General features: G+C 40.9%; 1 protein-coding gene across 1 annotated transcript in view; it reads left to right on the forward strand.

Moving 5' to 3' along the window:
- The first annotated feature begins 224 nt into the window (after window positions 1–224).
- The window catches only part of LRRC49 (leucine rich repeat containing 49), a 149634-nt gene continuing 135462 nt past the window's right edge, over window positions 225–14396 (forward strand). The window contains 7 exon segments of the mRNA XM_032779850.1: window positions 225–255; window positions 258–343; window positions 2405–2467; window positions 3816–3903; window positions 6795–6992; window positions 8696–8798; window positions 11600–11803. Of these exon segments, the coding sequence (XP_032635741.1) occupies window positions 225–255; window positions 258–343; window positions 2405–2467; window positions 3816–3903; window positions 6795–6992; window positions 8696–8798; window positions 11600–11803 (773 nt within the window).

Below are 14396 nucleotides of genomic sequence, written 5' to 3' on the forward strand. Positions count from 1 at the left end.
CAGCTGAGACTGATGTGAGATGAACAAGGCCCAGGCACCACAGAAAGCAGAGCCCGCAACCGGCGCTCAGCACCGCGGCCAGCGCTCCCCTCCCGGCTGAGCCTGCGCCTCCGCGGCCCGTGAGTTTAGCTCAGGCTGCGGCTCGCTACACCTTGCCCTGCCGCCGCCGAGGGGCGGGGGGACGAGCCGGAGCGCGAAAGGCTGGACCGGAAGTGGTGGTTGCTATGGCGACTCGGAAGAGGTTTCCGCCGGCCAAAGAAGAGGCGGTGGCCGGTCGGGGAGACTCGTTTCCATGGTGCCCAGCAAGTTCCGGCCCGGGGGCGGCAGGGCCGGGCCCAGCGCTGTAGGTGCCGCGGGGATGAGGGGAGAGGATTAGCCGCGGGAGGGAGGCAGGGGCCCCGCCAGCTGCAGGTGCGGGGCTTGTGAGCTGGATGCCTCCGATCTTGGCTGACTCGGGGAGCTTTGTGCTTCTGCGCCTGCCGCGCGCCCTGGTCCCCGCCCGACATATCCTGCCTGTCTGCGCCCAGTGCGGGGGCAGTGCCCCAGCCCCCTGGGTCTATTACACCAGTAGTGGCCATGGCTCCATCCCCTCTTCCCTCGCAGGATCCCCCCACCCATGCCCAGGCTTGCTGTCCCTTCGAGGCCGTGCCCAGCCGCGCCCCGCCCCAACCCACCTGCCAGGAGACCCCCCCTCACTCTGCTCGTGCGCCTGTGAAAACGCAGGCTGGGAAAGCTGCTCCCTTTGCTAAACGCACGTCAAAATTTTATCTTTGTCAGGACTAATTACTGTATTAGTGCTAAATGTTCGGATTTTTTCTTTTGCATCTCATACTCCTAGAGATGGGGAATTGAGCAGGTAGTCACAGCGGCTGTTTGGTTGCCCTTGGATGCTGCTTGGTTGTATCACTGTACACGTGTTTCAGGGAGCACTGCAACACAGTGACAGCTTAAAATTTGCCAGGTTGTATAGTACACTGGCAGCGATTATGATCAGGAGGAGGAAGTATATTTGCATGTGTGTATGTTTCACACTGTGCCCCCTGGGTGTGTGAGCTGCTTTGTACATTTCTACTAAACAGTTGTGATTATTTATTTAGAAATGTTTTGGAAGATTAGCTTTAAGCTTTGTAATGTAAATAATAAACATTAAAAAACCTGGTATCTGTCCCTCAAAAAAAGTCTAAGAGGGATATTTTTCCATTTAAAAATAGACCTAATGTAACTACCTCTGAGGACCGAAAAGAAGTGGTTATTTCAAGCTGGGTTTTTGTGTGCGTGCTTTAAGACTAAGACTACATCTACGTCACACACCACTTTCAGTGGGGTATAGGGTGTGTGTAGCTTTGTACCTCAGTCACATCCTTCAGATGTGTCTTTATTTCACTGTTTGCACTGTTGTTTAAACTTCGGCTGGGGGGCTATTTGAGTACATACTCTTCAAGAGAGGTGAGCAAACTTTTTGGCCCGAGGGACACATCTGTGTAGAGAAATTGTATGGTGGGCCATGAATGCTCACAAATTTGGGGTTGCATTGCGGGAGGGGGTGAAGACTCTGGCTGGGGGTGCAAGCTATATGGTGGGGCCAGAAATGAAGAGTTCAGGGTGTATGAGGCGGGGATGAGGGCTCTGGCTGGGGGTGTGGGTTTGGGGGGGGTGAGGATGAGGGGTTTGGGGTGTAGGAGGGTGCTGTGGTCTGGGATCGAGGGGTTTTGAGGATGGGAGGGGGATCAGGGCAGGGGATTAGGGTACGGGAAGAGGTCAGGGGTATAGGCTCCAGGCGGTGCTTACCTCAAGTAGTTCCTAGAAACAGTGGCATGTCCCCTCTTTGGCTCCTATGCAGAGGCGTGGCCAGGTGTCTCTGTGCATGCTGCTGCCTGTGGAGCTCCCATTGGCCAAGGTTGCTGGCCAGTGGGAGCTGCAGGGCAGCGCTTGGGGCGGGGGCAGCATGTGGAGCCCCCTGGCTGTCCCTATGCATAGGAGCCGGAAGGGGGACATGTCGCTGCTTCCAGGAGCCATGAGGAGCAGGGAAAGCCCCAGATCCCTCTCCCCGGCAGTAGCTCGAGGGCTGGATTAAAACGTCTGACAGGCTGGATGCAGTCCGTGGGCCATAGTTTGCCCACTCCTGCTCTGCATACTGCCAAAAGATGCATGCATTGTAGACCAGAGTTCCATTTGAGTGTAAAATGGAGAGAAAGTATGATGAGGGTGGGTCAGTGAGTACAGATTACCAGAAATGAATATACTTTTGTCCATTCTGACTATATTATCTAAAATAGACTTCTTTATTGGATGAATTATTATATTCAGGGAATTTTCTTCATTAATAAGGTATATTTGGCCTTTTGTTTTAAGCATTCAGTTTTTGCAAAATGCAGTCTGTTTTTTTTTCCCCTTCAATTTACAGGTTAACAACTGTGGGCTTCATCTGGTTATCCAAACCTCATCAGTGGCAGAGAGAAATAAACCAGTAAGATCCAAATACATTTTTTTTTTTAAATTACTGAAACATAACTAAGTTAGTTAGTTAATACAGATGCAAAAAATACTCTTGTTTCTAAAATAGTTTTTAATATTTAGTTTTTATTATTTTGTTTTGTAATGATTTATTTCAGCCAATGAGGACAGGGGCTATATAAAATAAAAGCCCTGGAGTCAATCTTTGCTTTGCTATGAACCCAGAATAAGTTTCAGCATCTTGTTGTGCCTCCCTTTTGTTTTTCGTGCTGCTCTTGGTGGGAGTCTATCTGGTGGAGTACATGTTCTCCAGTTCAGCTATGCTGGCCCAGGGTATTGTGGGGATGAAGTCAATTCTCAATCCCCATCTTTTTTCTCTTGCCTATGTACTTGAGGAAGTGGAAGAGTGGCCAAGTGGAGACTGCTCCCCCTCCAGTGCCAGTCTCCAGGATGTATTTGACTCATTATTAAGGAAAACTGATTTCTTGTTACTGTACTCATGCCTACTACCCTGAAAATAATTGTATATTGCCCATGCAAAATTTGACTTTGGAGGCTATTTCAATCTACTGAATTACTGCATTCGTATTTGAAAAATAAAGCTGATCTTCAATAGAATTATTCTTTTAATGGATATCTGTTTTATAAATAACATATTTTGGCTGAGATTTTCCAAGCCAGCAAAATAATGTAAAGTATCAGAGGGGTAGCCGTGTTAGTCTGGATCTGTAAAAGCAGCAGAGAATCCTGTGGCACCTTATAGACTAACAGATGTTTTGGAGCGTGAGCTTTCGTGGGTGAATACCCACGAAATACCTCACCTGCGTCTGACGAAGTGGGTATTCACCCACGAAAGCTCACGCTCCAAAACATCTGTTAGTCTATAAGGTGCCACAGGATTCTCTGCTGCTTTTACAAAATAATGTAGGCACCCAGTAGCTATTCATTTTAATGGGAAGTGTTTGTTCAAATTCTCTAGGCAGCTTTGAAAACCTCAGCCTAACTGCAGTACTGTTTTTACCTTCCGTCCATTTTCTTCTTGATAATGAAATATTTTAAATGAACATAATATTGTCTTATTTGTTTTAGATATTTATAATATGCCTATTCAATAAACCTGTCATGTGAAGTCTTTGTAGTACTATACAGTGAAATCTGAATATTACTGCCTTCTTGAAGAGAATAATACATTTTAACATGGAGTAAATCTGGTATTAATGATCATTCCCCAGAAAAGAAATATTTAACTTAAATAAATTATGATAACTGTGTATCAAATTTATTACAGTTAATTGTAAAACAATAGGTGTGTTTTAAAAATCTTGTTTCATATAAGTCATATTTTAAACATTGTGTTGCAGTTTGAATTCAGGATAAATAAAGACCAGTCGTCTTTCCACAACAGGCTCTTGCAACATGATCTGGAAAAAAACTATTCAGGAAAACAAGGTAAAGTTTCCTTTTCTAGTTAACGTCTATAACAGCGTTAACTATAGAAAGAAAAAGTGTGATTAGCAAACAGAAACTTATTTCATGCACACTTAAAAAATAATTATTATTTCTGGCATATGAAAGACATGAGTGTATTCTCATCTGGGTGCATGGCCATGGGGGAGACTAGCTCTAGCTTTTATTTTTTGTTTGTTTTCAAATTTGTTGTAATAATGTAATCTTGGTGATGTTTGCTGCTTTACCATGTAATGCTATTTACCAATACATTATTTTGGTAATATAGTTTTTCATGTAATAATCCTGTCTTGCTTTATAAAAATCATATAAATTGTCCATCATTTCATGGCAACTTTGTAATATTACATTTGTAGGGCAACACAGGGAATTTTGCACTGTCATAGTCTGTGCTGTGTCTAATCTTTGAATGATAGAATTTAAATATTTAAAAGGCTGTTAATCCATCATGTTGGAAGAAGGTTATTTCTCGATCTTCTGACACTTCTTTGAAGTACTTTGGAATCAGGAATTTTGTCACTTGCAGAACTGTCTAGTTACCAAAACAGGTAGGGAGACTAAAAGTTTCAGTGTAAACCTAGGTATCCGACATATCACACTCTGTTAATTTGCTGCTTAGCTGGGGAACTAGCTCTTTAACACCGTTACAGTCCTAGTTTTGGGGAACTAATAGTTTTCTTTTGAATAAGGTTGGGGAAATAAGTTAAATATGGGGACCATCTACTTTGATGATACCCCTTGGTATCAAAAGTAAGAAAGTAACCAATATTCATTTATGTAAATGTATTATGTTCAACTGGTGTGTGTGTGTGTAATTACTGTCTCTTATTCTGTCAGTACCCATAGGCTCCATGAGCTCAAAAAATTCAGAGACTGTTCCTCCTAAATCTGTTTCAGTGTTTCAATAATTGGGATAATTGAATAGCTCTTTCACTGTGTGTGCCAGAAGAAGATTTTTGTTTGGTTGGTTGAACTAGATGAGACAGTTTTGAGATCAAAGTCCTGTTTAAAGAGGAGAATGATTCCAGTGGGGAGAAAATAAGGGTCATTTTCCTAGTGAATTTTTTAAAACAACAAAACATCTTGGCCTTTGGGAGGAATACGCCATCTAAGATTTCACTGCCAGTTGTACTGAGGATGGAAGGAGCCATAAAATTCATCATGTTCTTTGCCATGTTGCTGCTGCCTGCAATCCTACAGGATTTGTGATTGGTTAGATTAGTGATATAGAAGTCTCCAAACACCGCTCAGTTTTTTATGCATGTGTGACATACCACAGTACAATCCAGACTAATGAGCAACTGTCACCCCTGTCCTGCGATCTTGGGTGCCTTACAGTGCATTGCTGAAGTTGTTCACAAACAGCCTTCCAGCATAAGTTTCTGTTTCTGGCTGCAGCCTGCCAGACACCCTTGGGTTACACTCTGGCTCTCACCAACCTTGGTTTTATTGCTGGGTGACCCCAATACCCCCTGTCTTAGATTTCTCTCAGAAATGTATGTCCTGTACTGCCCTGCCCTCTCTTGGACAATGCAAATTATATTTAGTCCGTTATTCCTTTAAAAGATATACATACAACTTGTCACCCCCAATGGAGTTACCCAGAAACTTCAATTTAAACACATTAGATTAGACAGAACAATAAAAAAGTTTATTAACTACAAAGAGAGATTTTAAGTGAGTGCAAGTAATGAGGTACAAAAGTCAGAAATGGTTACAAGACAAATAATGTTTACTAATACTTAACTTAACAAACTTATCAGATTCAAGCAGAGTTTCTCAGGACAAGCTTTCAGCAGTATGACTGACCAAACCCTGTATGTCAGGACCCCTCCCCGAGATGTTTCCTTTGCTGCTTCAAGTGAAGTGAAGTGATAGGGAGAAAGAAAGGGGAGCCTTGGGATGTTTGTCCCTCCTTTTTCTAGTTTCAGTCTCTCTCTTGAGAAACATTTCCAGTTGGGCACTAGGAATCAAAGAATCTGTGTGGAAGGATATTCCCTTCTGGGTTTTTTCACCTGTCTGAGCTTCCTTTGTTTCACTTCATGCTTGATGACTCTGTGCTCTGCTTAATTTGCATTTAAGCAGTAAACACATTCCTTTGTTTAGGGCAGACCTGTGTGCCAACTTCTGTTTTGGCTGTAGTGGGGGGTTTGGAACATATGTTAATAACATCATACAGGGAAATTTTATAACTTCATGAATAATGTTGCCACACATTTTATCGGGATGATACTCGCCAACAAATTATGAGTTTTCAGATGATACCTTACAAGGCATACTTGTACAAAGGTTATTACAGTAGTGTGTAGGGTATGAATACAGGGGTGTATTCTGTCACAGCATGTCCAGTTCTTTTTAAAGAATACAAATAAACAAAATACTCTTTAAAGTAATGGTTTTGTAGACAAATAAACTACTGATTTCTAGATAGCTTATGTAGTTTATTTCATAGGTGCTGACTCTGTGGGTCCTCTGGGGCTGGAGCACTCACAGGGAAAAAAGGTGGGTTCTGAGCACCCACTGGCAGCCCCTATCAGCTTCCAACGCCCCTGCCCACCAGTGGGCCCTGTGGATCAGTGCCTCTCCATTCCCCCGCCACCTGCCATGAACAACTGTTTCGTGGCGTGCAGGAGGCTGGGAGGGAGCGAGGAGGAGCGAGCATGGGGCGCACTTGGAGAAGGGGTGGAGCCGGGGGCAGGAAGAGGTGGAGCGGGGCCTTAAGGGAAGGGTGGAGTAGCGGCGGGGTCTGGGTGAGAGCCAGGGGTCGAGAATCCCCTGGCACCTTGGAAAGTCAGCGCCTGTGGTTTATTTTATTGTGCAATGAACTGCAGGTTTTTGGTTATTTATTTATTTATTTATTTATTTTGCTCCAGGAGATGGAAGATTATTGACCCCTTTGGTGCGTAATAAGCAGGTGTATGTCCCAGTAGCAGCCAATTTGGCAGATCTTTCTGGTCTGGAATTGAAACAAGGTGCAGGCTGTCTATCAGCATTTGGGGATTCTTCTATTCATACTCCTACAAAATGCAGAACCCGACAGGGCTGTCATAGTGCCAGTCCAAATGTTTCAGGTAACTATGGAGACTAGTCTGTTTTGATGGGCAGTCCAATTTTTTTCTTTCTAATTATGTGTCTTGTGGAAAAGTTTATAGGTTACAACTTCTTATGCCACTCCAGCTGCCAGTATGTGTGGCTAAACAGAAAGCACTGGCTACTACTCCTTTGTTTTTGTATTATGAGGATCAGAATGAACCTTATCAATAAATTGTTAGTTATAGTTTTACATTAAAAGGATATCTTTTTTAAAATGTAGATTTCTTCTTCTTCCCTAAATTTTATATTGTCCGTATGAACCATTGTCCAGTATTGTACCGTACTCCACACAGGCTTCCTGTTAAGTTTCAGATTGATTTTCAAGTCTTTTGATCTTGCATGTATTGATCCAAACAGCTATGATTAAACTTATTTAATTTTCTCTTTGGTCCTATCTATTCATTATATTCCCCCTTTCCCCATCATTCATTCATTCTTTCTTTCTTTTTTGTGAGAATTATCTTACTCTCCCTTTCTGCTCCCCACAAAGAAATAAAAACAGAGTTTGGGTTCCTCCAGGAATTTAGCATAAAAATTAGGGGAAAGTGCTGAAAGTGTTATGTTTAAAAACAAGAATTCTACCTAATCACAGTATGTGTAATCTGACGTTAGGCTTAAAGCAAGAAGGAATGAACTTTTTGATGTGTCAACTTTGTTGCTTCTTTCAAACTTTCTTCCTCACCCCAACCCAAATTTAAACTTATTTTAATTATAAGGGAAGGAGGAATTTGTGAGATCAGCTATAGGACTTGAGCCCCCATTCTTATGGTGGGATACGGGCATAGCGACCTATTTCAGAAGAATATTTTTTCGGTGAATCATTCTCCAAATAAGTCAGAGGTTTGCATGCTGCTTCGTTTTGTACGTGTTTTAATGAATTTTAAGCCCCTTCTCCTCCCTGCCAATTATTTAACTATAGATTCCAGAGTAACCAATTAAATTAAGTCATCAAAATAGCCCCTCCTTTCTTTCACCATAACAGAGAGAGAGACACATTAGGGCCCATTCCTATAAGGTGCTGTGAACCCCTGACCTTGTGAGTAATTCCATTCAGCACTTACTTGACTGAACCTTATAATGTTAGGCTGATTCATTTTGTTGTATTTTTAAAATTAAAATATCATCTTCCGCACCCACATGACATGTTTCCCCCTTTAAAAATATGTCTAACTTCAGGAATAGCCAGTTATAGGCTCAAAGTTGGGGTGAAGTAAAATAAAATAATTCTAGTTCACCTCTGTTTCATTTGGAAGATGTCTTCCTCAGAGTTCAGATATTGCAGTTAAATCCATGACTGCAACCTGTAACCTGATGTCTGAATGATTCTGGAGTGTTCTAATACAAATAAAGGTAACTTTGAGCAGGTTCCAAATTTACAACAATCAGTTGGTATCAAGCTGTGTAAAATCAACAAAATTAATAGTTATGTTTCTAGAAGCATATGTACAGTATGGTTGTAGTAACTTATAAATAGCACAAGAGAAAACATGGGTAAATATTAATTCTAGTTTAAACATTGGGTAGAGTCAATTAGGTATCATGATTGAGTCCTAACACATGTGAACAATGGATATCTTTTAAGTTTTGATACATAGGAATGTTCTACCGTTATTCTGCAGAATTAATAAAGCAACTTTTAAAATTTCTAATTCAAGTTATTTTTTGTATGATTTTCTAATAGATAACATAAATTTTGGGAGCAGTGCATCAATCACAGCATTTCCCATTCTGCATCGTGCTACTGATGAAAAAATACTGAATTCTGATAGGCTGACCCTTGAAAGGTGAGGAATGTTCCGATAAGATAAATTTGAGAATGGTATAAGTATCATGTTGTGTAGATGAGAAAAATGTGCACTGCACTTCAAAAGGATTTTTTTTTAATTGTGTCATGCTATCAGGATACTGAAAGCTTCTATGTAAAACTTCAAAGTAATTTATCATAACTTTGACAAATATTCCATTCGTGCCTGGTCTCAGTTTGAGAGCTAACTTTTTTTCAAGTTTGACAGATATCTTTTTTGTTATATTTGAATGGGCAAACGTTTGCATTTTAACTCCTATAGCTTGCTTTGTAATCTGAATTCTGACATGCCAGAATCTTTAAACTAAAGACTCTCTGTTATTATTAATTAGTATTATTCAAGTAATGCTCAGAGGCCCCAATTAAAGTTTGGCCCCCATTTTGGTAGATGGTGCACAGATATGAAGACATGGTCTATGTTGGCAGCCATTACTGTGGTGGCTGAGTACTACCAAAATTTGTTCTCACAACACTCCTCTGAGGTAGAGAAGTATGGTTATCACCTTTTTAAAGATGAGGAACCGAGGCACCGAGAGGTTAAGTGAGTTACTCCTGGTCACATGGGAAGTCTGTAGCAAAGCCAAAAATGAAACCTTAATTTCCTGAGTCCTAGTCCAATAAATTGACCATTACATTCTTCCATATAGATAATTATTTCCCCCTAGTTAAGATGCTCAAGAAATGTCCCAAAAGAAAAAGAATGCATAAAAATCACGATTAACTCGAAGTCAGGCAATGCAAGGAACGTGATCATGCGTCCTGGACTTCATTCTGCCATAGTAATATGCTTTAGAGAAGCTGAACAGCCTTCCTTCCAAGACATTCCCTTTCCACGTCCCTCCAAATTTGGTGGTGACACATCAGAAATGTTCCGATTTACATTAACACTAAAGCTGATGTTACTGTTGCCAGAAAACAGTATAAAGGAGCAGGTACTGATGTACTAAGGAGTCTGAATGCCAGAGAGACGGGAGGTGCAGGAACACCCTAGCTTGGGCACCAGTGTACAGAGAAAAATTTAGTAAAACATTTAAGAAGCGCCACAAAGAAAGCTAGTTCATGTATTTTTTATGGTTTTACAAGAAAAATACTGTGCTGAAACGTGGACAGCAGGTGCTGTGGCAGGTATTGAAACACCGGAGAGAAAGCATGTCACAATGTGAGTGAACACCTCAAAATGTGCACTGGAGCTCCCCAGCTGGTGTCAAAACCCTAGGTAGAAATTGAAGCCAGTGCTAAAAGCTAGTGGAGTGCCCTGTAACTATCTTTTGTCCAACAGTCTGGAAAAAATGGTGGCAAGTCACAGTAGAATTTGTGAATGTTACAAAATCTTAATTTTATATAAATTTGTTTAAAGGAGATTTTTTTTCTCTTCTCTAGTGCAACTTGTTTTGATTCTTCCATCCCTAATAGATGCCTTATAAATGGGCATCCCATATTTACATTGTAAAAATACACCTCTACCCTGATATAACGCCACCCGATATAACACAAATTCGGATATAATGCAGTAAAGCAGTGCTTGGGGGGGGTGGGCGCTCCGGCGGATCAAATCAGGTTCGATATAACGCGGTTTCACCTATAATGCGGTAAGATTTTTTGGCTCCCAAGGACAGTGTTATATCGAGGTAGAAGTGTATTATATTCTACCCCTTTTCATGTATAGGTTGATAAAGTCCTGCATTAATGATGCATAATTCTTTTAAAAGTCAAGTTCCTAACTAGTAGAAAGATTAGAAAAATTATCTACACATTCAGGGTAAAACCCTGGCCCCACTGAGGTCAATGGGAGTTTTGTTATGGTTAGCAGGGCCAAGATTTCACCCTCACTTGTTAACTTGTCTATTGGGTTTTATGAATTTCTGGGCTTACATATCGTGGCTATGATGTCATTTCTGGCTACATAACTTTTAGAATAATAGTAAAAAAGCAAAGGCCTTAAAAATGAAATAGTAAAACAGTATAAATCCCCAGCATGCAAAAGTTTATATCCCAGCATGTAGATACTCCCAAAAGGAGTCTCATGAGTTCAGTGGGATTCCTCCTAGAAGCCACTATCAGAGGGGCTATAACCCTTTGCAGTACCACTCCCACAACTTGTTTTACTTTTGTGTATAGCCTAGATTGGCTTTGTTTTTACTTGTCATATTTAATGTGTATTGTTTCATTTATTAATTTTATAAAGTAAAAGTTCAATAAACCAATTAATCCCCCCCCAAAAATAGTAAAAGCATAGTTTTTGATTGGTATTAGTATAAATATGGACTGCTGATGTGGTATCCAGGCAGCCACTAGCTGTTGGAAGATAACGTTGACGCAAAGGTGCTGATACTGAGATGATGACTCTGTAGTAACACTGCTGAGTAACAATTAAATAAGTGATAATTAAAAGAGAGGCTTTAGGAAACATTTTGAAGCCTCTGGCCATACTTAATATAATTTGATGCAAAATTTATGTATTAAGTTCAGTTAACATCCCGTAATTCTGACAGTTCTTAAAATAAATGACATTTAACAAAGTAGTGCAATGAAATTACTTTATTCTGTATGTTTCATTATCAGAGTAGTTAAGATTATTAAAAGAACACTAAATACAAAACAAAAACAGAATATTGAAAATTGTAATGATCTCTTCAGGATTCTGGGATATAATTTACATTTGTGCACTATTTTTACAAATATATTTCATTCCTACTAGGGAGAGTTTGTTCTATCACTTACTTTACCTTTGTAAATTTTCTAATTATTACAAAATTATTATTTATAATCTTTCTTTTTCAGGCAAAAGCTGACAGTTTGTCCAGTTATCGATGGGGAAGAACATCTTCGCCTGTTAAACTTCCAACATAACTTTATAACTCGGATCCAGAATATCTCTAATCTGCAGCACCTTGTTTTCTTAGATTTATATGATAATCAGATAGAGGAAATAAGTGGGCTTTCAACTCTGAGGTGTCTACGTGTCCTCCTATTGGGGAAGAACAGGTAAAAAAAGAAAAAAAGACTAGATCTGTATATATTATTTATGGTGTAGCACTTGTAGCCTGCATCATGTCTGTTCTGTTTAAAGGTCCTGGTTGTCAGATTAGTTATGAGAACTGCAAACTGTTTCATTCATCTCTTAAGACCAAGGTGGAGCATGGTACTGGGATTTTTCCAAATGCCACAAAACTCAGCATTTTTGCTATGGAATTAGCCATTTTGTCTGCGGCCATGTGTTGAACAACTTTTATATCTTTGTGTTGCCAGGACCTGCCTGCTGGTGCCTCTTGCTCTCTAGCTTTCCCCACAAGAGGGCATTAATTGAATTACAGTGCATAATCCCTGCACTGTTTGATGTATCCAGGTAGCACGGAATTGTAGAACCAAGAGCTGGAGTTGAGCTTGCAGCTAGAGTGTCAGGGGAGGGAGTGAGAAGTATAAGCCAAGTAGAGAATAGCACAATAATGAAGTCCTAGGGAGTAGTGGAAAGGAGCTTCAGAAGCTGGCTACAGTCTCCCCCTTTCCTGGCATATATTGGAGGAAGGAGAGCAGAGGCTACAGGAATGGAGCTAAACTACTTGGAGACCATAGTTTTAAAAAATTGTCAAAATAATAATGATGAGTTATAAATGAATAAATATATTTAACTGAGATGTGCATGGTTTTGTATGAGTCAGGGAGGATGCGAATGCGAGGAATGTCATGGTAGAATAAATGTTTCAGTGAAATTTAGGGTTTGCTGATGTGAAATTGGGGCTCATTGTGCCACTCTGCCTTGGGGAGTTGAATATAGTTTTCTAATACAATGGAGTGACTATACCACATTTAAATATGGAGGAACAGACTAGTAAGTAGAGCTAAATAATATGAATGATCTTGAGTCTGATAGTGCTTCTAATTATATAGTTTTGTTGACAGTGTAACAAATAAATTAAAAGTTGAAATATTAACAATTTATATTTCTGTTGTAATATGGGACAATGGATATTGCATGGAGTGCACAAATTCAGATTATTGTGCAAGAATTTTTAGCAATTTCTGTTGATGTGCTCACTTTCAGTAAAATGGTTATCTTTTTTAAAAAATAAATTAGTTTAGCTGCATTATTCTGAGAACAAAGGCTGGTTTAAGTTCACAGCTCCCAAAGTTATGTGGTTACATCAGAATCTCGGCTTTTGTTCAAATGTAAAAATAATTTTATAGCCCTCTGTTTTCTGGCACTCATTAAAGAAAAACTTGAAAATGTGACCCAAATATAACTTGTGCAGTGACAGCTGGTTGACTTTGCAGTCAGCCTGAAACGCAAGCTTCGAGAGAGGTGAACTGCATCTCAGTAGGGAGTTAACTGCAGGACCCACTGTCCTGAGGTGAGGGGGAGCCTGAGGTGGGGGAAAATGGGAGTCTTAAGCTGCTACCCTCCTTTCTGCCACAACCATTTCAAGAGGAAGTGGTGGCCATAGCATGGGAGTAGGGGCATGCAGACAGAGCCACTGTCTCTGATGTGCATAGGGCATAGGTTGCTCCAGTACAGCCTGCTGAAAAGTGCATCTTAAACCTGAAGAAATTAACTAACGCAATAGGGCTTGGCATCTTTGATGCTCAATGACTAAAGCCTGAGTGAACTAACCAATTAGTCCCATTTTGTGATCTTTTTGTTTTTTTATGTCCTGCAGTAATACTAGGGGGTGTGCTGTGGAATGAACGATTCTGTTCCTCTATAGTGAATATCCCCCCCTCCTCGTTTTTTTAAGGATTTTTTAAGATCTTTATGATTTTGGTGCTATTTAGTAACATCTTTTAAACATCTATTCATGTATGCTATCGTATACACAGGTGGTGGGCAGCCAAGAGGTCAATACGTATCAGAGGCAGTCCAGGGCACTGGTCAGAATTCTCGCAGAGGTCACTAGTTAGGAGGTCCAATCCAAGGGGCTGGGTCAGCAGGTTTAGGCGATGAGCTGACAACTCAAGGTCAGGCAACACAGCAGGGCAGCCAGGCATGGTCAGGCGAGGCAGTAAGATAAGCTCTTTGAGAAAGGGAGTATATGTACTGGAAAGTGAAATATTTAATATAAAGTAAGGTACTTTCTAACTATAATATTTGTCTGCTGAAGCTTTAGGATTATATCCGATCTTGCCAGTGATCTTGCATGGGACTTATACTTTTTTCTGGTTAGCTATTATCAGGATGGCAGTATTGAACCCCATTCTGCTGAGTCTCTTGATGGTGTCCCTAGCCTCCATGCCATGACAGAACACTGAACCATCACCCTGGAACTGTCCTAACACCAGCCTTAGTGCTCAAGCCTTTAGCCTCACCGCAGCCGTGTGCCAGGCCCCTGACTGGCTGGACAGACAGCATTCTCATAGGATATCTGGGCTATAGAAAGACCCCAGCAGGAAGAGCAAGCTCTCTGAGCAACAGGCCATTTCGTTGCCTTGCTACTTTTGCATAAGCTTATCTTACTGCCTCGCCTGACCATGCCTGGCTGCCCTGCTGTGTTGCCTGACCTTGAGTTGTCAGCTCATCGCCTAAACCTGCTGACCCAGCCCCTTGGATTGGACCTCCTAACTAGTGACCTCTGCGAGAACTCTG

The sequence above is a fragment of the Chelonoidis abingdonii genome, chromosome 9 (genome assembly GCF_003597395.2).
Source record: "Chelonoidis abingdonii isolate Lonesome George chromosome 9, CheloAbing_2.0, whole genome shotgun sequence".
Classification (NCBI taxonomy): Eukaryota; Metazoa; Chordata; order Testudines; family Testudinidae; genus Chelonoidis; species Chelonoidis abingdonii.